This window comes from Danio aesculapii, chromosome 14 (assembly GCF_903798145.1).
Source record: "Danio aesculapii chromosome 14, fDanAes4.1, whole genome shotgun sequence".
In the NCBI taxonomy this organism is placed as follows: Eukaryota; Metazoa; Chordata; class Actinopteri; order Cypriniformes; family Danionidae; genus Danio; species Danio aesculapii.
The window spans coordinates 23,073,475-23,100,533 of NC_079448.1; the positions used below are offsets into that span (position 1 = coordinate 23,073,475).

General features: G+C 35.2%; 2 protein-coding genes across 3 annotated transcripts in view; one reads left to right on the forward strand and one right to left on the reverse strand.

The window, feature by feature from the left end:
* Window positions 1–69: 69 nt before the first annotated feature.
* ppp2r2cb (protein phosphatase 2, regulatory subunit B, gamma b) lies at window positions 70–19,811 on the reverse strand. Its single transcript, XM_056472628.1, has 10 exons — window positions 19,226–19,811; window positions 18,739–18,837; window positions 15,220–15,317; window positions 9,263–9,404; window positions 9,062–9,174; window positions 8,809–8,986; window positions 4,615–4,779; window positions 3,767–3,936; window positions 1,252–1,343; window positions 70–1,144 (listed from the first exon to the last, which is right to left on the reverse strand). Exons 2-10 carry the CDS (start codon window positions 18,794–18,796, stop codon window positions 817–819), a joined length of 1,344 nt encoding a protein of 447 aa, XP_056328603.1. The 5' UTR covers window positions 18,797–18,837; window positions 19,226–19,811; the 3' UTR covers window positions 70–816.
* A 2,325-nt stretch (window positions 19,812–22,136) lies between these two features.
* si:ch211-175m2.4 (uncharacterized) overlaps window positions 22,137–27,059 on the forward strand; it is a 10,634-nt gene continuing 5,711 nt past the window's right edge. The window contains exons 1-6 of one of the 2 annotated variants that reach the window (XM_056471656.1): window positions 22,137–22,194; window positions 24,101–24,163; window positions 24,290–24,388; window positions 24,792–24,875; window positions 24,945–25,001; window positions 25,087–25,164. In XM_056471656.1, coding sequence (XP_056327631.1) covers window positions 24,290–24,388; window positions 24,792–24,875; window positions 24,945–25,001; window positions 25,087–25,164 — 318 coding nt within the window. In that variant the 5' untranslated portion in view covers window positions 22,137–22,194; window positions 24,101–24,163. Of the gene's footprint in view, window positions 22,195–24,100; window positions 24,164–24,199; window positions 24,389–24,791; window positions 24,876–24,944; window positions 25,002–25,086; window positions 25,165–27,059 lie in introns of those variants that run through there. The other variant, XM_056471657.1, reaches the window with a different exon arrangement.

Sequence of the window (27,059 nt, forward strand, 5' to 3'; positions counted from 1 at the left end):
AAAGAGCAGCGTGAACATTCAGCTAATATTCTCTTTTTGTGTTCCATAAAAGGAAGAAAATGAAATGTATTTGGAATGGCACAAGGGGGAGAATTTCATTCTCATGTTTTGGCTGAGCTACATCTTTAACACAAATCGTCGTTGCACCAGTCAGCAAACACCTGTAAGTACATTGAATTGGTCAAAAGCATTGAATTGGGAATGCTCTGTTACACATTGAGGTGGGAGCGGTGATGACTCAGCATTGAAACTGATCCCTGCACATGCTGTTTTCCCTTCCAGCAATGTCTCTCAGCAGACCTCCATAATTCCCGCATCCTGTCCTTTGCTTGTTCTGGATTTCGTTTTGGTGCGTTTTGCCATTGAACATAGGAAGAGGCCTTTGAGTCCCTGAGCAGTTTGTCAAACCAAAGAAAACCGAAGAAAACTCAAGCCTGAGAAGAACGAAGAGACACTTAATTCTACACAAGCACTGCAGAGCGTCGTAAAGCATCGTAAAGGCTCTGAGATTTGTATACAATCGTCATAAATAAGCCCTGTTCATGACAAGCAAACAGCTTTGTAAACATGCATGTGCGATTTGAATGATTCAGGGTAGCTGAATATTATCTAACCCGAGTGTTCATACTGCATGCCATGCTATAGCACTGAATCTGAGAGATACGTTCTCGTTCAGGACCACAGTTATACGTATGCGTTATTCAACTGTTGGGGTTATACGTGTACATAATAGTTTATGAGATGCGGCAGACACTGATTTTCAGATCCAAACTGACAATAAAGGGCAAGAAATCTGTAACTTTTACAGAAGGATCATCATTTGGGAGGTGCACTTTGTATTTCGGGCGTATAATGATGTCCGTTGGGCGTCAGTCTGTCTTGAAAAATGTAGAGGTTGTTGCTGGCGGCGATGGCGATGATGTTTTCTTTGGGATGCCAGGCGGTGTGGAGGATTTTCTTCCTGAAATCCAGACTGTCCACGCTGACGTCAGACTCTTTTCGTTTTTTGCCCACACAGACCCGGCGAGGCTGCAGAACCGCACGTCTCTTACACACCTCCCGACTGGCCTCCAGAGTGACGTCACGTCGACTCGCTCGGTCAAACATTCGGAAGTAGTTGTTGTAAGCCCCTGTCATTATCACGCTGCACAGGAAGAGAAGGATTGAGAGAGAACAGATGCAGAGCAGCTGGATCCGCTCCAGTATGCATTTCAGAGGTCAAAGGTGATGTTGTAAGGGTTATGGCCTCACCTGTCTGTTCCGTTCCAGGCACATTCAAACTTGTCAAAAATACAATCGCTTTCATATAAAGAGCACAGTTTGGTTCGCAAGTAGTCGTGGACCTGAAAGCAAGAAGCAAAGATGAGACAGAAAAAGACTGAAAATTCTGAAAACAACAACAAAACAAAAAAACATTATTAATTAAGTCAGGGGTGTCCAAACTCTGTGCTGGAGGGCCAGTGTCCTGCAAAGTTTAGTTCCAACCTTAATTATAGACACCTGAACCAGCTAATTAGGCTCTTTCTAGGTATACTAGAAACTTCCTGGCAGGTGTGTTAAAGGAAGTTCCAGGACCAAGTTTGGGGACCCCTGAATTAAGTAAATTACTCAATTATTACAAATTATTAGGTATGCTAATGTTAATGATAAGCAATGGTAATATTTGTTTTATTACATCAGATTTCTTCCATATTAGAATAAATAATAATAATTATAATAATAATTGTAATTTCTTCCAGGAAATTACAGTTTGCTCAGAATGACAAATGTTTTTCTTAGTTATTCAACTAAATAATGACTTCGTAACTCTTCTGAAGTTAAAGTAGAATATAAATAATACAAACATTGAAAAGTTTTAGAATAAAACAAAAACAATGTTTTACTTAGAACCTATTATAAATAGTAAACCAAGGAAAACAGCAGTTTCAAGTGTTTTAAACAAAGCTATACAGTTGAAATCAGAATTATTACCCCCCCCACCCCCCACCCCAAATTATTACCCCCCCTGTTTATTTTTTTTCCCCAATTTCTGTTTAACGGAGAAGATTTTCTTCATTTCTAATAACTGATTTATTTTATTTTTGCCATGACAGTAAATCATATTTGACTAGATATTTTTCAAGACATTTCTATACAGCTTAAAGTGACATTTAAAGACTTAACTCGGTTAATTAGGTTAACTAGGCAGGTTAGGGTAATTAGGCAAGTTATTGTATAACGATGGTTTGTTCTGCAGACTATCGAAAAAATATATAGCTTAAAGGGGCTAATAATTTTGACCCTAAAATGTTTTTTTAAAAAAGTAAAAACTGCTTTTATTCTAGCTGAAATAAAACAAATAAGACTTTCTCGAGAAGAAACAATATTATCAGAAATACTGTGAAAATTTCCTTGCTCTGTTCAACATCATTTGGGAAATTAAAAAAAAAAAAAATTCAAAGAGGGGCTAATAATTCTGACTTCAACTATATATATATATATATATATATATATATATATATATATATATATATATATATATATATTTGATTATAAAATAAAATATTAAATAAAGCAATTGCTTAAATATATGGCAGGTTTTTTAATGATGTCAATTTAAATGTATATGATTTTTGTAAAATTTATATTTAATAGATTTAAAAAAAAAATTTTACTTTTTTGTTTGTATTGAATATGTTTAGTAAACTTTTTAAAGTTTATATTTATCCTTTAATTTATTGTTAGATAAAACGTTTATTAGATTTCAAATGAAGTTGTGATTGCAAATCAGGGTTATTCCACTAAATATTGACTTCTTAACTCTTCTGAAGTTAAAATTGAACATAAATAAAATAAACATGGAACCTTTTAATGCAAAATAAAAAAGAATAAAACTAAAAATAATGTTTTACTCAGAAACAACTATAAATGATGAATTGGGAGAAACTGAGCATATATTTTGGTTATAAAATAAAAATTGAAATAATTGCCAAATAAATTACTAATTTGTTTTTATAATGTATATTTCATTCATTTGTTTATTTTCTTTTCAGCTTTAGTCCCTTTATTAATCTGGGGTGGCCACAACGGAATGAACCGCCAACTTATCCATTATAAGTTTCACGCAGTGGATGCCCTTCCAGCTGCAACCCATTACTGGGAAACACCCATACACACTCATTCACAAACATACACTACGGACAATTTAGCTAACCCAATTCACCTACAGCACATGTCTTTGGACTTGTGGGGGAAACGGAGCACCCGAAGGAAACCCATGCAAACATAGGGAGAACATGCAAACTCCACACAGAAATGCAAACTGACCCAGCTGGGGCTTGAACCAGCAACCTTCTTGCTGTGAGGCGAATGTGCTACAAACTGCACCAATAAAGTTTTTCATTTTTATCCAATTCGATATAAGAGCAATATGCTAAAATACACTGGTAAGTTTAAATAATTTTAGTTTTGATATATTTAAAAAAAAATGTAAACAGTAATATTTCCAAGGTAAATATTTCTCATAGATTTTTCTATCTTTTTTTGACTCAGCATAATAAAAATAGAATTAAATTCTCTTTATCTTATCACACTTACATTTTTTTACTTGAAAGGTCAAAATTAAAAACCAGTGGTAGTATTACAAATGTCTGAACACACACAGTACATTTCCTTATTTTTATATTAGTGAGGCCAAAACATTAGCTTTAAAGGCAGAGACTTGAATCCCTTCAAACTTAAACACTGTGAATTAGTGTGCGCAAGTGAGGGGGAGCATGTGAGAGACCTGGTATACTTCAACCGGTTTATTTTCCATGTTGAGGTCCCAGACTTTAACGGTGAGGTAATCTCTGGTGAGCAGGTACCGGCCGCTGTGACTGAACTTCACATCTGACACTGAGGAAACAATCTCTGAGAAGAACGACCGGCGAGATGGATCCACTGCCTCTTCAAACACTAACAGCACATATAAACATGCAAACACATTCACTATAAAAAAATGCCAGATTTAACTGAAACTATGATTAGAACAACATCCCATGAAGAAAAAACATCTAATTATAGCCATCCAAAGCTGCTCATTTGAATGTTTTCTCCTGTGTTTTCAGTGGTGTTAATTTACTTAATGTTAAAACAAACTATAGTAATAATACTACTACTAATAATAATAAAACTATAGTAATAATACTAAAAAGAAAGCTGACTCAAGATTGTAATATATTGTATTTACTTTACCCAACACTGGTTTTTAAACATTAACATCATTTTTGTTTCAACAAGGCACCAGTAGAAGCAAAAATGAGTGGAGACCTATCTTTTAGTCTATGGTGGAGACCCAAACCATTACAGTTTTCATTAAAACAAATTCCATTATATCCGTTTAAACCATTACAAATTCCATAATGACCCCTTTTTTTCAGCAGGGCTGTCTTGGATCAACATTATATTCAACCGTTCTGATTTTCATGTTAGGTTTAGGTTTAGGAATGAGGGAATTTCCTCTGGTTTTCCCCTGTGGAAGTTATAGGTTATGGTCGACAGGGATGTTGTTTCAAGACCGACAGATTATGTTCACCCATGAAAATGTCCTACTTGGCAGTATCATCTGGTATTTAATGCAGATGTGTGGCTTACGTTTGGCGTGTTGGTCGCAGAGGGCGCGGGCTCTCATGTCACAGAGGCGTGTAGTTCCTGTGCTGCTGCTGAAGGCCAGAAGGTGGCAGTGGTGAGGGTGAAACTCTGCCACGGTGATCACTTCACTCAGGTCCTCCATGTTTTCTGGCTTCAGATCGACAATATCTGAGAGAAATTCACTGAGGAACCCCAACACACTGAGGATTGATGTCAACAGCATTGCAACAGCATTGCAACACCCTGGCAAACATTCTAAACTTTTGCCTGCATATGCACACAAACAAATGGTGAAAAATGTTGTTGTGTTTTTAAATTTCTTGGGTTTAAATTTTTGGATCATAACCTGGGTTATATGGTCTATAAATTGTTCATAAAGGATGCATTCCACTTATTTATGTCTTTCCCTTGATAACTCTATATTGCTGACTCAAATACATCTTTGGCTGCGTTCCACTTTGATTTTAAACACACTTATTGTGAACATGAATGAGCACTTTGCATCAGGGAACCCTCTCTGCAGTTCTGAAGTGCATTCCATTTCATCAAACTCGATTTTTAAGTTTGATGTATTATTGTAATTATAAATATTACTGGCTTCATACGAAGCACAAGAAATAAGAAATAAGTGTGTCTGGCTTTATAAGAAATATGTGTGTGAAACTGAAGAAAGGAGAGTATACTTTGTCTACAGCAACGAGTATCTTCTTTTAAAAACTGGAGTGTTTTCTCTTACATTGAAATGAATTTAGCAACTGACAAGTGGAAAATGAGTAAGAGGAATGTTGGATGAGAAATGATTTAAACAGATGAATTTGTTAAAAGAATTTTTTTTTCCAGATTTCAGGATTTTTTTGTGGTTTTATTGGTGGCATTTAGTTCTGGCCAAGTTTTTAAATATTGGTGACAAAAATTAAGAAAACAACTGGTCAAATCTGTTTGTGCACAAAGTTACTTCACTTTTCAAAAGCAGTTTTACAAATTATTAAATGGTTAGTTCATTCAAAAAAATTCCATTCCAAAACCACAAAGACCTTCATTCATCTTCAGGACACAAATTAATTGCTCCCTACTCACTGTAAAAAATGCAGGGTTCCACACAATTGATTCATGTTGTCCCAACACAAATCGTTAAGTTTTCGTAAAGTTAACTTAACAATTTTAACAAATTTGTGGCTTGAATATAAAAAATTAAGTTGTTCCAATGAAATCTCAAGAATTGCGTAGTTTCAGCTGATTTTAAACAAGTAGTTTGAACAAGAAAAAACATATAAAACTTGTGGAGCTGCGCTTCTCCAGCAGATTTGCTCTACAGTGTTTGAACTTTCAGCAGTGAAACCTAAACCACACTAAACTAAACTAAACTTAACTGAACTTCAACTCTGGAATCTGGACTTTACTAGAACTGTTTAGTTGCTTTGAGCTGCTTTATTCTCTTCAATGTCTTTGAGAAAGCAGCTTAACATAAAAAAGAAAGCAGCTTTCATTACAACTGAATTGAATTGAATATCAAAGGCATCCTCGAAACCAACTATATACCAGGGGTTACCATGTAGAGTTTTTTTTCAACTTGACTCAACACACCTGCTTGGAAATTTCAAGTAAATTTAGTAAAACATTAGCTTGTTCAGGTTTGATTGGAGCAAAACTGTGCAGGACACCCGCCTCTCCAGGAACAAGTTTGGTGACCCCTCCCATATGCCTTTATAGTCTGAATATTATGAAGCTACAAGAATATATTTTGTGTACACATTAAACAAAAATAACGTCTTTTTTCAACAGTTTATTCTCTTCAGTGTCAGTTTAGGGCACAGGTTCATGAGCACTGATGTAAACAACCCCCCTACTGAATACTTGCATGCAAATTTCTTTGTTTGTAACGAAGCACAGGTAAATCCATGGTAATATGTCGGCAGTTCAGTAGAGCATGACTTGTATAATGAGTAAATCGCTCTTGAAAAAACGGATTAAAGGCATTTTATTGGTTTTATGTGGGCACAAAAGTATTCTCGTAGCTTGATAATATTCCTATTGAACCACTAAAGGCATATGTTCTGTTTTGAAGATTTTAAAAATATTTTTCTGGACTTTGAACATCTCTGGACTGTTACGGAAGCTCTCAAATTTCATCTAAAATTCCTTAATTTGTGTTCTGATGACAGTGGTCTTAGGGCAGTGGTCTCAAACTCAAATTGACGGGGGGCCATTTCAGTGACAGACAATTCAAAGGAGGGCCGTTTTAACATTCAAGCACAAGAAAAAAGTGAAAACCTAACATAACTGATACATCTTCACACAATAGACATGACGTTTATATTTCAAGCATTAACTCTCACCAGTGATAATGCAAATCAGCATCATGTCACACATCAGCTGCTGAAATAAATCTGTGATTGTTGTGTGTATGGCCAAGCATTAGACAAACACTCAGTCTTTCTTTCACAGAGTATTTGCAGTCAAAACTTCAGCATTTTTGTTTCTTGTTGTACATACAACGGGTAATTTAAATTGCTATGAAAATACAACAAATAATAGGCATATTAATTATTATTCTGTCCAAACCAATAGCATTGTCCCAATAGCGTAAGAACTATGGCTAAGTTAAGTGAATTTACTAATAACTTTCTTTTTTTGTAAACTGCAACAAAGATGGGGAAATTATGTACAAAGTCCCATTTACATCAACAAGTTAAATTAAACTAGCAGTACTATTTTACTAATGTACATACTTTTTATGCAAATCTTAATAAGCATATGATGAAAATCTATTAAATGAGACAATTTGAATTGATTATTAGCAAAATTAACATATTTGTTACGCCACCAGCATAAGGTGTAAGCAATACAAGAGGAATAAAACTGATAATAATCAAACAACCCTTGAATATTTACAAAAATAGAGCTTTAGTAAAACTAGAGCACTTATACGAACAAATATTTCAACATTTAATTCAGCCACAGATATAAAACGCATGTGTTACTTTCGACTGTACACTGAGAGAAAACTAACCTGAATGCAATACTTTAAATGTTGACTATGTGATGAATCAAAACCACAAGTGGCTAGAGGCGACTGCACAACAATAATAGTGGTTCAAAAATATATATGTTTCGGCGGGCCGAATCTCGTTGTAGTTTTGACGTCAGTTGCAGGCCAGAGGGAGAAGGAGGGCAGGCCGTAAATGGCCTGCGGGGCGACAGTTTGACACCCCTGTCTTAGGGTTTGGAACATTAATTGGGTGAACTAACTATTTAAAGGGCACCTATTATGACAAAATAAGTCTCTGATGCATGTATGTGAAGGTTCAGCTGAAAATACCCCACAAATAATTTTGTACTATTTAATAATTTATAACTATTTATAACTGCCCCTTTTTGGCTTTGATCCAAATTGTGCTGTTTTGGTGACTGTTGCTTTAAATTCAATTGAGATTGTGCTCTTTTCAAAAGAGGGCAGAGCTACAAATGCCTGTGTGTCAGCATAACGGTAGATTTAAAAAACAGGACTAACCTTATCTCTGCGAAAAACTCTGAATGTGAAAAGAAGTGTCTCAGAAGAAGGCTCAGTCTATAAAGAGTGAAGTGTTCAATTGTGCATCCTAAAACTCCACATTTATAATACTGTTTTGTACTAAAAATGAGGGAGAGATCGTCACTAATGGACGTGGCTTCCTCCCTCTTATGACATGTACAAAGGGAGGATGTCAATCAAAGTGTTTCTGCAGACTGCTTTTATTAATGTGATTATAAAACATAGAATTAATGAATTCTTACCATTAGAGGTTGGCTATATTCACACACACTGTTGACACATACAACTGTGTTTAAACCCCTTAGAAAAGTGCATAATAGGTCCCCTCTATTTTAAATATTAATTTGACATACTTTTCTCACTCACACACATTTTGCTGTCAATTCGTTGTTTGCTGTATGTCCATTCCTGAGCGTTGTGTAGTGCATAGATCTCAAGCTGGATTCCTGGAGGGCCGCAGTTGTGCACAGTTTTGCTCCAACCTTAATCAAACACAGCTGATGCAACTAATCAAGGTGTTCAAGACTACTAGAGACTGTTAAGCAGGTGTGAGTTTGAAGTGGTTGGAACTAAACTATGCAGAGCTGTGGACCTTCAGGAATTAAGTTTGAGACCACTGGTGTAGGGTGTAATTCTTTGTCTCAAACTGAGATTGATAAGGATACTGAAGCTGCGGTCAGTGATGCTGAGATGCCACAGGTTAATCCTCAGGTCATCGGCTGACAGGTACGTCTCACAGTCACTGTTGACGCTGATGGAGTTGATGTGATATGCATGTGCATTAGCAAAGACACGCCGTGGAGATGCCTCCACCAGGAGATCCATCGGCCGCAGGACAGGGACCTACACCAGCAGAGACTCGCATTAAAGAATAAGACGAAACAGAAAAGAAGATAGAAGGTAAAGGAGACTACACACTTGCAGAGTGGTGATTGTGGAGAGGTCCTTCAGCCGGCCCTCCTCATCTCGGAGATTATACCCTTCTGCCCGCTTGTCTCTCTCACTCACCTTCCACAGCTTTACGGTCTTATCTGAAAACACACACACAATGATGCTATTCTTAAAGACTGAGTATTGTTGTGATTTGGGAGTGCGTAAAGCAGTTTTATTTAGACTGACCATTGGTGGTGAGGAGGAAGTGGGCGGGATTATGTGGAGGCAGCCAGCGAATTTTGTTGATTTTCTCTTCAATCTCCAAACTTTTCAGGTAATCGAATTCAGGCTCATGACTCTGAAATGTACTATACACATTATATTCGCCCTGAAAGAGAGAGGTAATGGAGTAAAAATGACAGTTATTAGCATGAATGAATTATTTGGGATAGTTAATTTGGAATAGTTTACATTTAACTCATTTATTAATCCTCAAGGGGTCAAAACTTGTATGTTTTTTAGTTGAATACAAAAGGAGATATTTTTAAGAATGTTTGAAAACTACTTTAAAAGTCATGGGCTATTAGTATCCAACATTCTTCACAACATCTTTCTTTTTTATTATTATGACTATTTTGCTGCTTTTTGTAAAGTTATCAAAGTAGAGTAAATATTATTAACTATACTGTAGGTTAAAGGTAATGTGATAAAAATGGTTCATTAGAATTAATGTTTATATATGTATATACAGTTGAAGTCAGAATTATTAGCCCCCTTTGATTTTCTTTTCTTTTTTAAATATTTCCCAAATGATGTTTAAAAGAGCACGGAAATTTTCACAGTATGTCTGATAATATTTTTTCTTCTGGAAAAAGTTTCATTTGTTTTATTTCAGCAAGAATAAAAGCAGTTTTTAATTTATTAAAAACCATTTTAAGGTCAAAATTATTAGCCTCTTTAAGCTATATGTTTTCTCGATAGTCTACAGAACAAACAATCATTATACAATGACTTGCCTAATTACCCTAACCTGCCTAGTTAACCTAATTAATCTAGTTAAGCCTTTAAATGTCACTTTAAGCTGTATAGAAGTGTCTTGAAAAATATCAAGTAAAATATTATTTACTTTCATCATGGCAAAGATAAAATAAATCAGTTATTAGAAATTAGTTATTAAAACTATTATGTTTAGAAATGTGTTGAAAAATCTTCTCTCCGTTAAACAGAAAAATAAATAAAATTAAAAACAGTTAAAAAATAAACAGGGGGGCTAATAACTATGACTTCAACTGTATGTATGTATGTATGTATGTATGTATGTATGTATGTATTTTTAGCAACAATAAAATGCCCCTAAGAGAAATATGAGAGTTTATCTGTTAGCTTTTAAGTCATAAGTATGGGATAAACCTAAAAAGGATATCACATTCATATGTATTAGGCCTCAGGCTTAAATGATTAATAAAATCAATATACATATGAATTGATTTCCCAATTGTTTCCCAAGTTTGTGTGCCCTTTTAACAAAAATGTACTTATTTACTCAAGCTCCTGAACTACTGCTTACGAAATGAACAGTACATAAAGGAGGAGAAAGGGGAAGATGAAGGATGCCAAAAGAACTGATGACTGGAAAAAATGAGTGCCTATATATTAGAGGATTAGATGGGAATACTTCTACTGAAGTTAGATTTAATAACTCCTCTTAACCAGACTTTCATTCTGCTTGTTCTGTTCTGTGGATTTTAAGGGATGCTAACATGACATTCATTTCATGTAAAACCCAAACATTTTAATGTGTTTTGACCATTTATTTAAACAAAAAAAGTATTTTGAGGTGCTGAACATGGTCATGCCATGTGCATGCATAAATTATGACATTAATTGTTTAATTATTTACAGTATGTAGTATGTAAAAGAATGTGAATGGGTACAGGTTTATAGTGTTTCTTTACAACTTGACATGAAGTATTAAGTTGTTTTTGTGGGTCTGTGTGAATGGGGATTTTTGTAGTTTTTTGTACATTGTTACAAACTGTCCTTAAATTTATAGAACTGCACTGTAAAAAAAAATCCCGTAAAATTTCTGTAAAAATACAGTTTTTTTTCAGTTTACGGTAGCAATAACCATAAAATGTATGGGGGAAAAAAATGTAAGCTGTGGTTGCCAGAAATCTACTGTTAAAAATACGGCAGAGATGTTTTTCAGTTTACGGTATAATTAAGAGAACTGTAAAATTCACAGTAAAAAACTGGCAGCTGTGGTTGCCAGAAATCTACCGTTAAAATACTATAGAAATAACCTTTAGTTTATGGTAAACATAATTTAACTTTAAAAGATTAGGTATAAAATGGCAGGTGAAATAATATAAAAGACAATCATATCAAATTTAAAAGACTTTGAAACTTTTATTTAACAAAAGTGCAATGGTCTCATAGCTGGTGCATAGCTGGTCTACTTAAAACAACAGTAAAGACTGATTGGCTTCTTATAGCAGAACGAAACATTTTTTGTTTTTACAGTCTTTAACAGACATCAATAGTAAAAGCATAAGAATACAAATTTTTCTAGTCTCAGACACAAAAAAACTCTTCCCATAATAATAAATAAATAAATGAATGGGGACTTTTGTAGTTTTTAGTACATTTTTCAAACTGTCCTTAAATCCATAGAACTGTCCACTTTCTTGAAATATGACTCCACTCTAAAAAATTAAATCACCATTTGTGCAGAACACTGTACTTTTTCTGTCATATATACTAAGAATTGTGAATAACTGCTGATCTACATAAAATATATGTTATGTCAACTACATTCGCTAAAATGTCATGTCTACATGTTTAACTGAGTTTTTTTGGACAAAAATTTTTGTGTTGAACAGGAATGTTGATATTTAAATAATTTGCGCATGCGTGACGTGACTATCGAAAACTAAGCTTGTTTATCTGTTGGTTGTAAGAGGCATGACACAGTGGCGCAGTTGGTAGCACAGTCGAGACCCAGCTGAGTCAGTTGGCATCCCTATGTTCACGTGGGTTTCCTCCGGGTGCTCCGGTTTCCCCCACAGTCCAAAGACATGCAGTACTGAGTGTCTGAATGTGAATGGGTGTTTTCCAGTACTGGGTTGCAGCTGGAAGGGCATCAGCTGTGTAAAACATATACTGAATAAGTTGGCGGTTCATTCCACTGGGGCGACCCCAGTTGAATAAAGTGATTAAGCCAAAGGAAAATGGATGAATGAATGAATGAATGAATGAATGAATTAAGTAGTAAGTTTGTGTTTGTCGTTTTTTAAGTATAATGATTAAAAACAGGGTCATATGCTAACTAGTAATAATTGATTATTTGGCAAATTTGAAAAAAATCATCCTAAACAAAAAAAAAATGAATTGACTCAATAGAAGTAACTGGTGTTTCAGTTGATGTGACAAGAATATCTTTATTAGTAAAATACAATAATCAACATTGCATGAATGAACAAAATTATGTTAGCTGAACAAAATATTGTTACTGAGAAGAACTAAAAACAATTGTTGAGATGACTCATTTGAGTTCTTACTGCATCAAGTTGCCTTGTTTTTTTTTATGTTTTCTCAACAATTAATTTTTTACAGTGTAGGAATGTTTAATAAAATAGTGCCACTACCATGAAAAAGACACGTTGTGTCTGTTTCATCTACTGTATGTAACAATTGGAGATTTGTGTAGCTTGACTGATATAACAGGAAAAATATTAAGTAAAAATCCACATATTGCATTTCATCAATACAGAATATTAAATGGCAATACCAATCATATGTATCTTCATCAAAATAATTTCATTAATGTATAGTATTTTTACACCAGTTAGAGGGTGCATTTAAAAGGTAATTATAGGTCAAAATGAGCTTCTTGCAAACAATCTTTGGTGTTTTTCATATTAGAAACTCTTCAATCATTTCATGCAAATATGCCATTATTTTGTTTTTAGTTTGTTTATTCAGTTTGCTTTGTTGAGTTTCTGATTCTTGTTTTCTTATAATTTATTCATTTCTATAGTTACTCTTTATGTTCAACTGAATCCTATTTAGTTACTCATTTGTTGCGCCAAATTCTACTTTACTTGCTGTCTCTGGAGATACCATATTCTGACCAAATTTTGAAGGCAGCATATGAATCCTTCAGTGCGTTTGATATCCCACAATCCTGTGCATTTTTTTCAAATAGTTGAGCTAAAAAATAAGTTTGGCATCTTAAAGCACCACTCAGGTTTTATTTTGTGTGTAAAAATACATTTTTGACCATCGTTCTCTACTTTTGATGCCATTTTCTAATGAGTAGTTAGTATTGTAGGTAACAAATGCTGCCGTATTTATCACCAAAGCTCTCTGTGGTGTTGTACGTGATTAAATGGTAATACCGTCTCAGAAGTTTGTCTGAAACTAGTTTTTACGAGGTGCCTTCATGCACAGACGCTGCCTCCAGGGTCACTAGTTTCCATTCAAACATGCGAATTAAACGTCTCTGTAATATTTTTGATATTTTCCAATGAGCTTGGTTTGCGGGTTAATGTCTTTAACCCATTAATAACCTTTAATGCCTTCCCATTGCACCCATATTTGTCATCACATGATCTATCAAAATCACATGACTCTTTTAATGGAATTTAAATTTGGTAATTGTGTTTTCATCGTAGTTTATGTACACTTTTTCTTATTGGATTGATAAGGTTATCCTATAATCCTATATATTGAGCATAAAAATAGGTGGGTGGAAACATAGCTAACCAGTGCATCTGGAAAGTATTCATAGCGCTTCACTTTTTCCACATTTTTTATGTTACAGCCTTAACCCAAAATGGATTAAATAAATTTATTTCCTCAAAATTCTACACACAATACCCCATAATGACACTGTGAAATTTTTTTTTTTGGAAACTGTTGCAAATTTATTACAAATAAAAAACCTGAAAATTCACATGTACATAAGTATTCACAGCCTTTGCTCAATACTTTGTTGATGCACTTTTGGCAGCAATTACAGCCTCAAGTCTTTTTGAATATGGTGCCACAAGCTTGGCACACCTGTCCTCCTGTTCTCCTTGCAGTACCTCTCAAGCTCTATTAGGTTGAATGGGAAGCGACGGTGCACAGGCGTTTTTAGATCACCTCAGAGATGTAGGATTTAGGACTGGGCTCTGGCTGGGCCAGAGTCGAATTGTTGTGATATTGTTGTGATGCAAATCTATTAATATTTTGGCAGTGTGCTTTGGGTGCTTTGTTATTGATCACCTCTCTGACTAAGGCCCTTCTCCCGCGATCACTCAGCTTAGATGGCCAGCCAGCTCTAGGAAGAGTCCTGGTGGTTCCAAACATCTTCCACTTAGGGATGATGGAGGCCACTGTCTTCATTGGAACTTTCAGAGCAGCAGAAATTTTTCTGTAACCTTCCCCAGCACGTGCCTAGAGATTATCATGTCTCAGAGATCTACAGACAATTTCTTCTCAATTTTCTGGGACCTTATATAGACAGGTGTATGCCTTTTCAAATCATGTCCAATCAACTGAATTTACGACAGATGAACTCCAGTTAAGCTGCTGAAACATCTCAAGAATGAACAGTGGAAACAAAATGTAATTTAAAAAATAAAATTTTTAATAAATTTGCAACAATTTCAAAAAATCTTTTTCACATTGTTTTTATGGGGTATTGTGTGTAGAATTTTGAGGAAATACATGAATTTAATCCATTTTGGAATAAGGCTGTAACATAAAAATATGTGCAAAAAGTGAAGCGCCATGAATACTTTCCGGATGCACTGTAGGTCTCACAAGGCAGCAAGACAATGAATCAGCTGCCCAAACTTTCTCTTGTATTAATTGCTTTTGGTTTCTCTTCAGTTTGTCCACTCTTTTTGTGGCTTGTGACTATTCTACAAAAATTCTGCTGTTACATTTAACAGCAATTGTTCCTGCAAATTACATGACATTTCGTTCAACTTATGGAAAAATGCACAAAAAAGCACTGGACAGAAGTATGAAAGGTTTTTCTCTTATATTTTAAATACCACCTGCCTCCGACTCACAATAGCAAGAAAATGATGGTGTACAGTGACATAAACTCAAAGGTATTGGCCATTTTAAAAAGTGATCCATCTTAGCTTTGTGTTTCAATTGAGTGTCTGTGTAAAATGTGAACATAAAAATATTTATTAATCTCTCACCAGTGGTTCTCTCTGAAAGATGACGACCCTTCCACCTTTATCACCCGTGGCCAAAAACTCCCCCGTCTGGTTAAACTCCACCGTAGAGATGACATCAGCTGAATCACAGACAAAATGGTGAAAAAAACACTAAAAATCAATAGACTGTAGGTGAATCAATCAATCAATGTTTTCAGGTCTCTATTTATTGAATGTGCTGTCAACTGCAGGTTTGCCTAGTCAAATATCAGAAGCTAAAGATCAGGTGTGCTTTGCCAAAGTAAACTAATGTCATATTTGTATTTGAACACAGATCCAACAACTTTTTTTAATGACAAGATGAGCATGTTTACAAGTATTGTGAACGGATACAAAGGCAAAGACTGTTCCTCTTGAGTTACCTTACTAGAAAATAGTCAACAAAAGAGAAACAGTGAGAAAGTAAGGAAGTAATGTGTATTTATATGCCGCATTTATTGTGTATGGCCATACGCCTAAAGCGCTGTACAATCATGTGGGGAGTCTATCCACACCACCACCAGTGTGCACATCCACTTAGATGATTAGACGGCAGCCACAGGACGACAACGCCAGTGCGCTCTCCACACACCAGTTATTGGGGGAGTGAAGAGACAGTGATAGAGCCAGTTCAGTGGATGGGGATGATTGGGAGGCCATGATGGGTAGAGGGCTGATGGAGGGAATTTGGCCAGGACATCGGGGTTACACCGCTACGCTTTACGAGAAGTGCCATGGGACTTTTAATGACCACAGAGAGTCAGGACCTCGGATTAATGTCTCATCCGAAAGACAGCGCTCACTGACAGTATAGTGTTCCCTTCACTTTACTGGGGTATTAGGACACAGATTGCAAGTTGAGCGCCCCCTGCTGGCCTCACTAACATCACTTCCAACAGCAACCTAGTTTTTTCCCATGGGGTCTTCCATCCAGGTAATGACCAGGCTCAGCCCTGCTTAGCTTCAGTAAGTAACTGGTCTTGGCCTGCAGGGTGATATGGCTGTAGAACAATTCGAAATATAGGTTTCTCAGCAGCTTTCTACCAAAATAAAATCTCTATGATTTAGAAAAAAAGACAGATTTGAAAAAAAAAAAAAAAATTATATATATAATTTATTTATTTATTTATTTTTCAATATATATAGATGCAGTAGCACAGTAGGCAGTGCTGTCGCCTCACAGCAAGAAGGTCGCTGGTTCGAGCCTCGGTTGGGTCAGTTGACGTTTCTTTGTGGAGTTTGCATGTTCTCCCTGCATCGCGTGCTCCGGTTTCCCTCACAGTCCAAAGACATGCGCTATGGGTGAATTGAGTCAGCGAAATTGGCCGTAGTGTATGTGTGTAAATGCAAGAGTGAATGGGTGTTTCCCAGTGATGGGTTGCAGCTGAAAGGACATCCGCTGTGTAAAACAAATGCTGGATAAGTTGGCGGTTCATTCCGCTGTGGCGACCCCTGAGTAATAAAGGGACTAAGGCGAAAAAAAAATGAATGAATGAATGAATGAAACGAGAAACACAAATTATATCAAGTGTGTTTAAGTTTTGGCTGTTGGACTTTGGTGTAATGAGAGTTGGTTTGATGGCACGTGCATGTGTGTTTGTATGCAAGATGGTGTGCATGATGGTGTGTATGCAGTGGAGTGTGTGTGCGACGGTTTGCCTATGTCTGTTTGATGATTGATGTGATGGTGTGTGTGTGATGGTGTGTGTGCACATATGTGTCTGCTTGATGGATGGTGTGTGTGTGTGTGTTATCTGTGTATGCAGTGAATTGTGTGTTTGTATGTAAGATGTGCATGATGGAGTGTATGCAGTAGTGAGTATGTGTGAGGTTATGTGTGTGTCTGTCTGATGGATGGTATGATGTGTGTTTGCAATGAAGTGGGTATTTGTATGTAAGATGTGCATGATGGAGTGTATGCAGTAGTGAGTATGTGTGAGGTTATGTGTGTGTCTGTCTGATGGATGGTATGATGTGTGTTTGCAATGAAGTGGGTATTTGTATGCAAGATAGTGCGCATGATGGTGTGTATGCAGTAGTGTGTGTATGTGTGATAGTGTGATGTGTGTATACAATGAAGTGTGTTTTGTATGCAAGATGGTGTGCATGATGGTGTGTATGCAGTGGAGTGTGTGTGTGTGTGTGTGTGTGTGTGTGATGGTTTGCCTATGTCTGTTTGTTGATTGATGTGATGGTGTATGTGTGTGGGTGTGTGATGGTGTTCACAATGGTGTGTGCACATAAGTATGTGATGATGTACATGATGATGTGTGTGTGATGTGGTTTGCATGTCGTGGTGTGTGTGGGGATGTGCATTATGGTGTGTGTGCATGTGTGAATGTGATGGTGTGCATATGTGATGATGTGTTATGTAGTGGTCTATGTGTGTGTGTGTGTCTGTGTGATAGTGTGTATGCAGTGGTGTGTGTGTATGTGATATTGTGCATCATGGTAAATATGCAATGGTGTGATGGTGTGTGATGGTGTGTATGCAGTGGTCTATGTGTCTGTGTCTGTGTGATAGTGTATATGAAGTGGTGTGTGTGTGTGTGTGTATACGTGATAGTGTGCATGATGGTGTGTATGCAATGGAGTGTGTGTGCACATTTGTATGTGATGGTGTGCATGTGTGTGTATGTGATGTTGTCTATGGAGTGGTGTGTGTGAATGTGAGTATGTGATGGTATGTGTGCAACTGTGTTTATGTGATGGTATTTATGAGTGTGTCTGTGTGATAGTGTATATGAAGTGGTGTGTGTGTGTGTATATGTGATAGTGTTCATGATGGTGTGTGTGTATGTGATGTTGTCTATGCATGGTGTGTGTCATGTGATGGTATGTGTGCAATGGTGTGTATGCTATGATGTGTGTGTGTGATGGTGTGTATAAAAAAGTGTGTGTGCACATGTGAATGTGGTGTGTGCTTAATATTACGTGTGCATGTGATGGTGTGTATGCAGTGGTCTATGTGTGTGTGTCTGTGTGATAGTGTATATGAAGGGGTGTGTGTGTGTGTATGTGAAAGTATGCATGATGGTGTGTATGCAATGTGTGTGTATGTGATGGTGTGTGTGCATGTGATAGTGTACATGATGGTGTGTATGAAATAGTGTGTATGCATGTGTGGATGTGGTGTGTGCTTGATACCATGTGTTTACTGTATGTGATGGTGTGTATGCAGTGGTCTATGTGTGTGTGTGTGTGTGATAGTGCATATGCAGTGGTATGTGTATGTGATAGTATGCATGATGGTGTGTATGCAATAGTGTGTGTGTGCATATTTGTATGTGATGATGTACTTGATGGATTGTGTGTGTATATGATGATGCAATGGTGTGTGTGTAAATGTGAGTATGTGTTGATATGTGTGCAATGGTGTGTATGTGATGGTGTGTGTGAAATAGTGTGTGGGTGTGTGTCAATGTTAAATTGTGTTTGCAGAAATGTGCGCGCGATGGTATATATGCAATAATGTGTCTGTGCACATGTGTATGGGACGGTGTGTGTGTGTGTGTGTGTTACCATCTGTGTACTCTGGCTCCAAGGCTGCAAGGTCTGAACAGAGGACCGGGCTCAGCATTCTGGGACGGAACCAAGGGCGGGGCTGCAGCTCTACCAATCCTGCAAAGAGGCGGAGCTTCATGATGAGCATTAAAATGTGAGTGGACAGCCAAAAACATGCTACCAGTGTTTTCATGCCTGCCAGAAAAACTCTCTCCTCTGCTGGAGCGATTCCTAAAGACTAATATATTCAAATATATACACACACACATACACAGAAGGCTTTTAATGTGTTAAGATGAGCCTAAATGTGAGATTAGTTGATCTAATCCTGTTCCACATCAATATAAACATCAGATTATGATGAGGGAAATCCCTGATCTGCCATACACACACACACACATATCTAAACATCTCCATCTGGCCTAAAAGCAGGAGGATTATAGACTTAGTTTTGCTCATTCAAATAACAAAACAAGAATGCAAATGTACAGGAAAACACTCTTACCTTTAGTCACATCGCTGTGCTCGTAATCCTTTTCAGATTCTGATATTATTCAGTACATATAGTACAATACACATTCAGTTCCATTTCTGAGGCGTTGTGTACAAAAGATATCTGTGAAGGTGTGTGTGATGAATGAACAACACGCCATCCATTTTTCCTCCATCAGCATCAGGGTCTGCTGCAAAGCTTCATGAGGGGTAATTCCACATGAATATCAGCCAAAATGCAATGAAAACCACAAGCAGGTTCAGTCAGAACGCATCTTCCCCCAGACGACCCTTGAAGTCAATTCATTCCTGTTGGCTTTTCCTGAAAACAGAGGTAAACACATGACAGCTGGACTTGTGCGTAGGCATACTGATGTTTGTGCAAAAGAATGAGGGAGGGGTGAAGATTATGTCTATTTTGCTGCATAGACTCCTCCTACGAAGCACATCACAGAGAGAGAGAGAGGTTGAGTGATGGGAACTCGGCCAATCGGGGGACTGGTCAGTGAGTGGCGGCCAATGAGAGAACAGCTCAACATCACGCTGAGTAGCAACCCCCCACTACAGCATCACACTGATACAGCGACAGGAGCGGTTGCCTGGTAACCGCATCTGTCTGTGAGAGCAAAGCACGAGTCTGAGAGGAAACATGAAGCTCTGGTGTGATTACATAAAGATGTGAGAAAACTGGAGGATATTCTGTGGACAAAAGTATATGTGATGAAATAAATGTTTGCAAAAACATGTTTTTATTATAGTTTTTTTTTTAACCTATTTTACCTTACTTAAAATGAGAGAAACAAAGACTTTTATTTCTTTGTAATAAAATATCACACTATTATTTTATATTGAAGTAAAAAAAGTATATATATATATATATATATATATATATATATATATATATATATATATATATATATATATATATATTTTTTTTTTTTTTAATAGAAGTTTATTGTTTAATAATTAAAAGCAAAGGAACAATACAATACTACACTTTGTAGTTATTAATAATTTAATTTAGTAATTTTACTTTATTATTATTATCGTTATATAATAATAATAATAATAATAATAATAATAATAATAATAATAATAGTAACAATAACAATAATAATTACAACAACAACAACAATAATAATAATAATAATTACAACAACAACAATAATAATAATGATAATAATAAAAATAATAATAATAATAATTACAACAACAACAATGGAAATAATAATGATAATAAAAATAATAATGATATAATAATAATAATATTAATAACAATAATAATAACAACAACAATAATAATAAATACTTTACAGTTCAATAGTTTAGTAATACATTCATTCATTCATTTTCTTTTTGGCTTAGTCCCTTTATTAATCTGGGCTCACCACAGTGGAATGAACCACCAACTTCATTAATTCGTTCATTTTCTTTTCAGCTTAGTCCCTTTATTAATCAGGGGTCGCCACACCTGAATGAACTGCCAACTTATCCAGCACATGTTTTATGCAGCGGATGCCCTTCCAGCTGCAACCCAACACTGGGAAACACCCACACACTCTCATTCACACACATACACTACTGACAATTTTAGCTTACCCATTGCACCTGTACCACATGTCTTTGGACTGTGGGGGAAACCGGAGCACCTGGAGGAAATCCAGGCAAACACAGGGAGAACATGCAAACTCCACACAGAAACACCAGCTGACCCAGCCGAGGCTTGAACCAGCAACCTTCTTGCTGTGAGGAGACAGTGCTACCCACTGCGCCTCCGCGCCACCATTATTTTTATTCTTATGATTAGAAATAATAATAATATTATTGTTATTATTAACATTATTATTGTTAATAATATTAATAATAATAAACAATTTACAGCCAAATTGCTTAGTAATAATATTTCTTAATTTTTACCAATAATAAAAAAAAATATGATTAGATTAAATAAAAAACAAATAATTTAATAAACTGCAAACAGTCATGTTTCCTTCACTTTTTCCTGTATGACTTTAATGAAATACTGTTTTAAATGACTGGTAATATTTACCAATTCACAAGCCATTAGGTCAAAAACAACAACAATAACAACAATAATAATAACAACTCTGTAAAGCATTAGATGAAATAATAGATTTTTTAATGGATGTTGGGTTGTCAACTAAACATTTAGAAAAAAAAATTGTGTTGCATATGTGCTTTTTTATCATCTGAAACATCAAGCTACAAAAAAAAAACAGCTCTGCGTGTTCCGTGTACATACTGTATACAGTATGAACATAAAATACAGTGATTAAATATATTTATATAGGGATTAGCCCTGTAACTTTAATTGTGAGGGTATTAATCACAAAACATTTTTAAAAATATGAAACTAATTGTTACATTCACTTTATATACATCTGCAAATATCACTGCAGAAAAACAGGACTACAATGCAGATTTTGTAAAATATTTTAACAGTTATTCTAAAAGGCTTTTACTTGCTAAAATGAAAAATAATGATATAAACTACCACTTACAGTAGATGTCTGAAGGCATAAAAAACAAGTTTCTCAGTAAAAAATTGATCATGTTGATCATTTAGAGGACATTGAGCACAAAAAAATAGACTTTAACAACTTTTTTACAGCCTTTTTATATTGAAGATTTCATATTCTCATGATTAAAATGATTTATCATTGTAGATCTGATTTTAAGAAAAGCTTTGAGATATTTTACGTAAAAGATGTTTACATACAGTTCACAAGATGGAAACACTGAAATTATTAAAATAACTCTCTGCAAAAGCTACAAAGTGATAAAAAAACTGAAAGAATGTTTTTCGCTACACTACATTTCTGGAGTTTCACACATTCTTTGTGCATTAGCGTCACTTATCCTGGCTGGGGGAGGAGTCTTTTTTATGCAAAATTTAGACCAACTGAATGAAAGTAAAAATGATAACAGATACGTTCAAGACAAAAGCAACACCTAAGTCAGGTAAAGCAAACCTCTTCTTATATGATTCATTTGCTCTGAATCTTCATTTACACATGACTCAAAGGGCTCTGGAATATTATTTAAGCTATACTTTCTCCAAAAAGGTTTTTAAAAATGTGTTGGGTTGGTGGAGAGTGTTAGCAAAGGAATGAGATACTAAACATATGAGGGGTTGTTTAAACTCAAATTTGAATGACTTTGGACAAACCCAAGCCCATGAACTGATTTTGTTTACATTCTGAAGTTCTGAAAGTGATTTCAGTGATACTGTTTTTATTTGTTACTTGTACTGTTAGTAGTGTGAGCTATTACAATTTTAGATTTTTTTTACAGCGTGTATCCTTATTGTTAGTGCTTTTGGTTTGAACAGGCCTTATTGAAAATTAAACTTAATATAGAAAAAAGATAGACTAGGTGAAATGCATTTAGGATCTGGGGTGCGTTTCCCAAACAATGACATAACTCGCGGCTGAACTATTATAGTATGATGCATTGCTTGGGAAAAGAACGATGTAGTGACGAGTGTTTCCTAAAACCCGTAATTTCTCTGTCGCAGATCCATCGTTTGAACCACGTTAGTTATAATGCCAATAATGATGCTTTAAACACGTTGGTAACAACTACTGTAGAGAAAAACCCCATAATTTCTTTGTGCAAATTATATTGTTTTACACGCATTTAAAAAAAGCAATCCAATATTAGTTTAGGTAAAAAGCTGCACTTGTTTTCCATTTTAATTGAAATATATGTAAATGGCGCATATAGGGCCCATGTTTCCTTTACAAATATTGTTGAGAATATGCCATAGTCTGTTCTAAATAAACATAAAACCACTTACAAAAGCTGACACATATTTTAATATCATATATAAATCATATAAATAAATAATGAGGCTATTTATTAAGAAATTAAATGTATTATTATTAGAAATGAAAAAAAAATCATACTTTAATAATAATATTAATTGTTGATTTTTTATTTTTTTTTGAAAAGTCTATTTTTCCAATTTGACCCATGCAAACCACTGCAGAAATGTTCTAACCAACAGCCCCATGTCACATACAGTACAGATACTTAACAAATAACCTTCTATATTTTTAAAGCATTAACGTATGCTATGTTTATTTTTTCACAAGCTTTAGAGACGTAACTTAAATTCTGCTTTTAAATAATAGGTCACCTATAGCTTTCATCATGAGCAACGACTGTGTTCAAAATGCATTGATGTTTTCACAGTGCACTGCGAAATGAGCACAATTGTCAATATGAAGATCGCTAAAACTGAACTTTAAAAAAAATCATTCCAAGTTTAAATGTTAGAATGTTCTAATTGAATAGCGCATATGGGGGTAACTGGGAACAGAACACAGCCAGGAACTATGTTTCTAGCTACAGCTCCAGAGGTGTAGTTGCAAGCGTAGAAGTTTGTAATGCAGTTTGCGAATGTTCGTTGGAACGATGGATTTGAGAAAACGGCAAATCAACAAACTGTTTGAAATGACAGAACTAGTGACCTTAGTTGGCTAACGATGGTTTTCGGAAACGCACCCCTGATCAATCTGAACTTTCCATAATTAAAAAATGCTAAATATTGCTTAATTCATGTAGCTGCAGTAACTGAGATATATTGATACAAAACAAGCCTGATGCGCCATGCAGGCACCCAAATTGGTGAACTTATTTGTGAACTATTTATTTAAAAGCTCAAAGAGCCTGAACGAAATGGTGGATATTAATGGAATACTGGAATTATGTAAAATCTTAAATAAACCGTAAACACATTACAAGTTACAGATCATTTGTTTACTTTGTTCATTGTGCTGTTGTATAAATACATAAACATAGTTAGCAGCACTCTTTGGTCACGTGACACTGGTTAAATATAGACCATTATTGTGATTGGCAGGATTGTGTTGCACGCCTCAACATTCTTCAGCTCCATAGTAACTCTCGTCAAGCAACTCTTCAGGTAAATCTTGATTCCCAGCTTTAAGTATGAAAGCATGATCAGTGAAACAAGCTTTCGCAGCACTAAGCTTTGGCTAACAAGAAAGAGAAGACGTGTAAAGACAAGACACTCTCTATTTATTTTAAGATGCCAAAACCCGCTGATGTGATGATAGCCGTGCCAGTTTACCAGCAGCACCAGTATGAAGTCGCCAAGTTCCTGAAAATTAAGCCAGCAGCTTTGGGGGTAAAAACATACTAATCAACAATTTGTGTGTATGAAGACACCCAGCAAGCATTTTTTGTTTTTAAAAGATGTCTAATAGACGTCTAAACATAGTCGTCTTGGCTGAAACAAGGCTAAATTTGGGCTGTCAGTGAAAATCTAATAGACGTTTAAGAATAGGCCAAAACTAGACTAATCATCAAATAAACAGAAATGAATGACTACACATATTAAGTCTGTCTAAACTGTCTATTTGATGACTAGTCTAGTTTTGGGCTATTCTTAGATGTCTATTAGATTTTCACTGACAGCCCATGTTTAGCCTTGTTTTAGCCAAGCTGTCTACGTTAGATGTCAATTAGACATCTATTAAAAACAAAATTGTTTGCTGGGCAGGCACTGTATCTGATGTTTTTGTTCACAGATTTTGGAAATATTTATATCCTTACTGGGACTCGGTTTGACGATCTGGAATGTTCATTATTCCCTCCTCTGGTCACCAGTCAGTGTAAGTAATTCATTTCAACATCATTACAGAACATTGGACAATGAATGCAGTTTTGTTTCTTTTCCACAGTTCTTTTTAACTGGAGCTCTAACAGTCTCAGCTGCAAACTCACATAAACCATGTATGGTTAGTGCCAACTTTAATTGCTTTAAATTGAAATGAATGCCTTGAAAATTACACCTTTACATTTATTTTCTCTTCTGTGTTATAGGTCAGATGCTCGCAGATCCTCAGCTATTTAAATGCTGCAACAGCTGTTATCTCCTTCCGGTTTCACTTTTTTGTTGGGGTAAGTGCTTGCTTTAAAACTTTAAAACCGTCTATGAAAAGATGAATACTGTATGGTGTACTGCAGATTCTGGTTTGTCTTAGTGCTTTTACTGTAAATGTTGATGCTGATACATCTGCGGCAAGCTGTTTTAACATTTAATTTATAAATAGTTCTAGTATCTGTTTTTTAGATACTAGTATCTTTTCCATTGAGTACTAGTACTTATTAATTATATACTTATTATTTAGGTACCAGTGCCTTTTTATGTACTTTTATCTAAAGAATTAATTTTACTTACAATTGAAACACAAACTAGTCAAAGCGGAATAGTACAAATCTATATAGATACATACTCTGTAAAACTCAATAAGTAGCTCAAACCGTTTGAGGAATCTGGTTGCAACAAACCATTTAAGTTCAAAAACTGATCCTAATGAGTACTGTGAACTTAATCCATTTGAGTAAACGAAGCAATTTGAGCACAGTAAAATCCAATAAGTGAAGAGAACTAAAATCAACTGAGTACTGTTAAATCCAATAGGTTAAGGCAACTCAAACTGTTTGAGGAAACCGATTGCTACAAACCATTTGAGTTAAAAAACTAAAATATATACTCTGAACTTGATATGAAGTATTTAATTTACTTAAAACACCTCCCTTTAGCTGTGCTTTTACTGAATGAGCACTGTGCTACGCCTGACAGATCGCACTATTATGTTTTTCGTTTCTTTTCCATTCTTTTAAAACCTGTTTTTAACCCATTTTTATCTGTTTTTATACTATTTGTCTTTATTTTTTTCTTTTATATTTATCTCTTTTATTCCTGTTTATGTAAAGCACTTTGAATTGCCAGTGTGTATAAAAATAAACTTGCCTTGCCTATTTAATTAACTCATTACCTTCAACATTGAGTTCAAAACTCTTTTCAAATGAGTAGAATTAACTTTCAGTCAATTTTGAGTTAACTACACTCATTTTATTTGATAAAGTTGACTGTTGGGCTTTACAGTGTAGATGTGAATACTTTGGTTAAATTTGTTACTAGTAAGAAAAAGAATAGTTATTACTTACAATTGGAATAAGTATCTAAATATTAAGCAGTATCTATTTAATAGGTTTAAGCATTTAATGCATATGTAATATTATCTTTTAACCCTTTGATGTGTAAAATCCAGCCTGATTTCACAAGGAAGCATAACTATTTTACATATTTCTAGAAAAAAAGGCAAATTCATACAAACTCTTGTGATTCATTTATGAACAGTTAATTCTACTCATTTGAAAAAGGTTTTGAACTCAGTGTTGAAGGCAATGAGTTAATTAAATACCTCATCACTTCAACTTAAATGGAGTAAGTTCACAGTACTCATATAGATTATTTTTTTTTAACTCAAATGGTTTGTAGCAATCGGTTTCCTCAAACGATTTGAGTTGCCTTAACATATTAGGTTTAACAGTACTCAGTTGGTTTGAGTTCTTTCCATTTATCGGGTTTTACTGTGCTCAAATTGCTTCATTTTCTCAAATGGATTAAGTTCACAGTACTCATTAGGATCAGTTTTTGACCTTAAATGGTTGGTTGCAATCGGTTTCCTCAAATAGTTTGAGTTACCTTAACTTATTGAGTTTCACAGTGTGCTTTGAAACAAATATAATTTATTTCCGGTACATTTAAATACACATTAGAACTAGCGAAACAATAAATTGGTGGTTTGTAAAATACATGCTGATATCTATGTTGAGACGGCGATATTAATTATTTTTAAACATAATCGGATGTGCTTATTCACAGTGGTTAGGTTGCTAAAACATTTACTCTATTCTTCTACCCATTAAACAGCCATTTTCATGTATTTTGGGAGAAGTTGATAAATTAACATGTTGTAAATCCAGCAGATCAAATCTCGCCACTG

Coding starts and splice junctions, on each gene's coding strand:
- ppp2r2cb (XM_056472628.1), bottom strand. CDS start 18,796: ATGCTGAGCCCGGTCCTCTGTTCAGACCTTGCAGCCTTGGAGCCAGAG. Junction 9,405..15,219: donor TCTTTCAGAGAGAACCACTG/GTGAGAGATTAA, acceptor TCTCTCTTTCAG/GGCGAATATAATGTGTATAG. Junction 1,145..1,251: donor GCCTGGAACGGAACAGACAG/GTGAGGCCATAA, acceptor CTTCCTGTGCAG/CGTGATAATGACAGGGGCTT.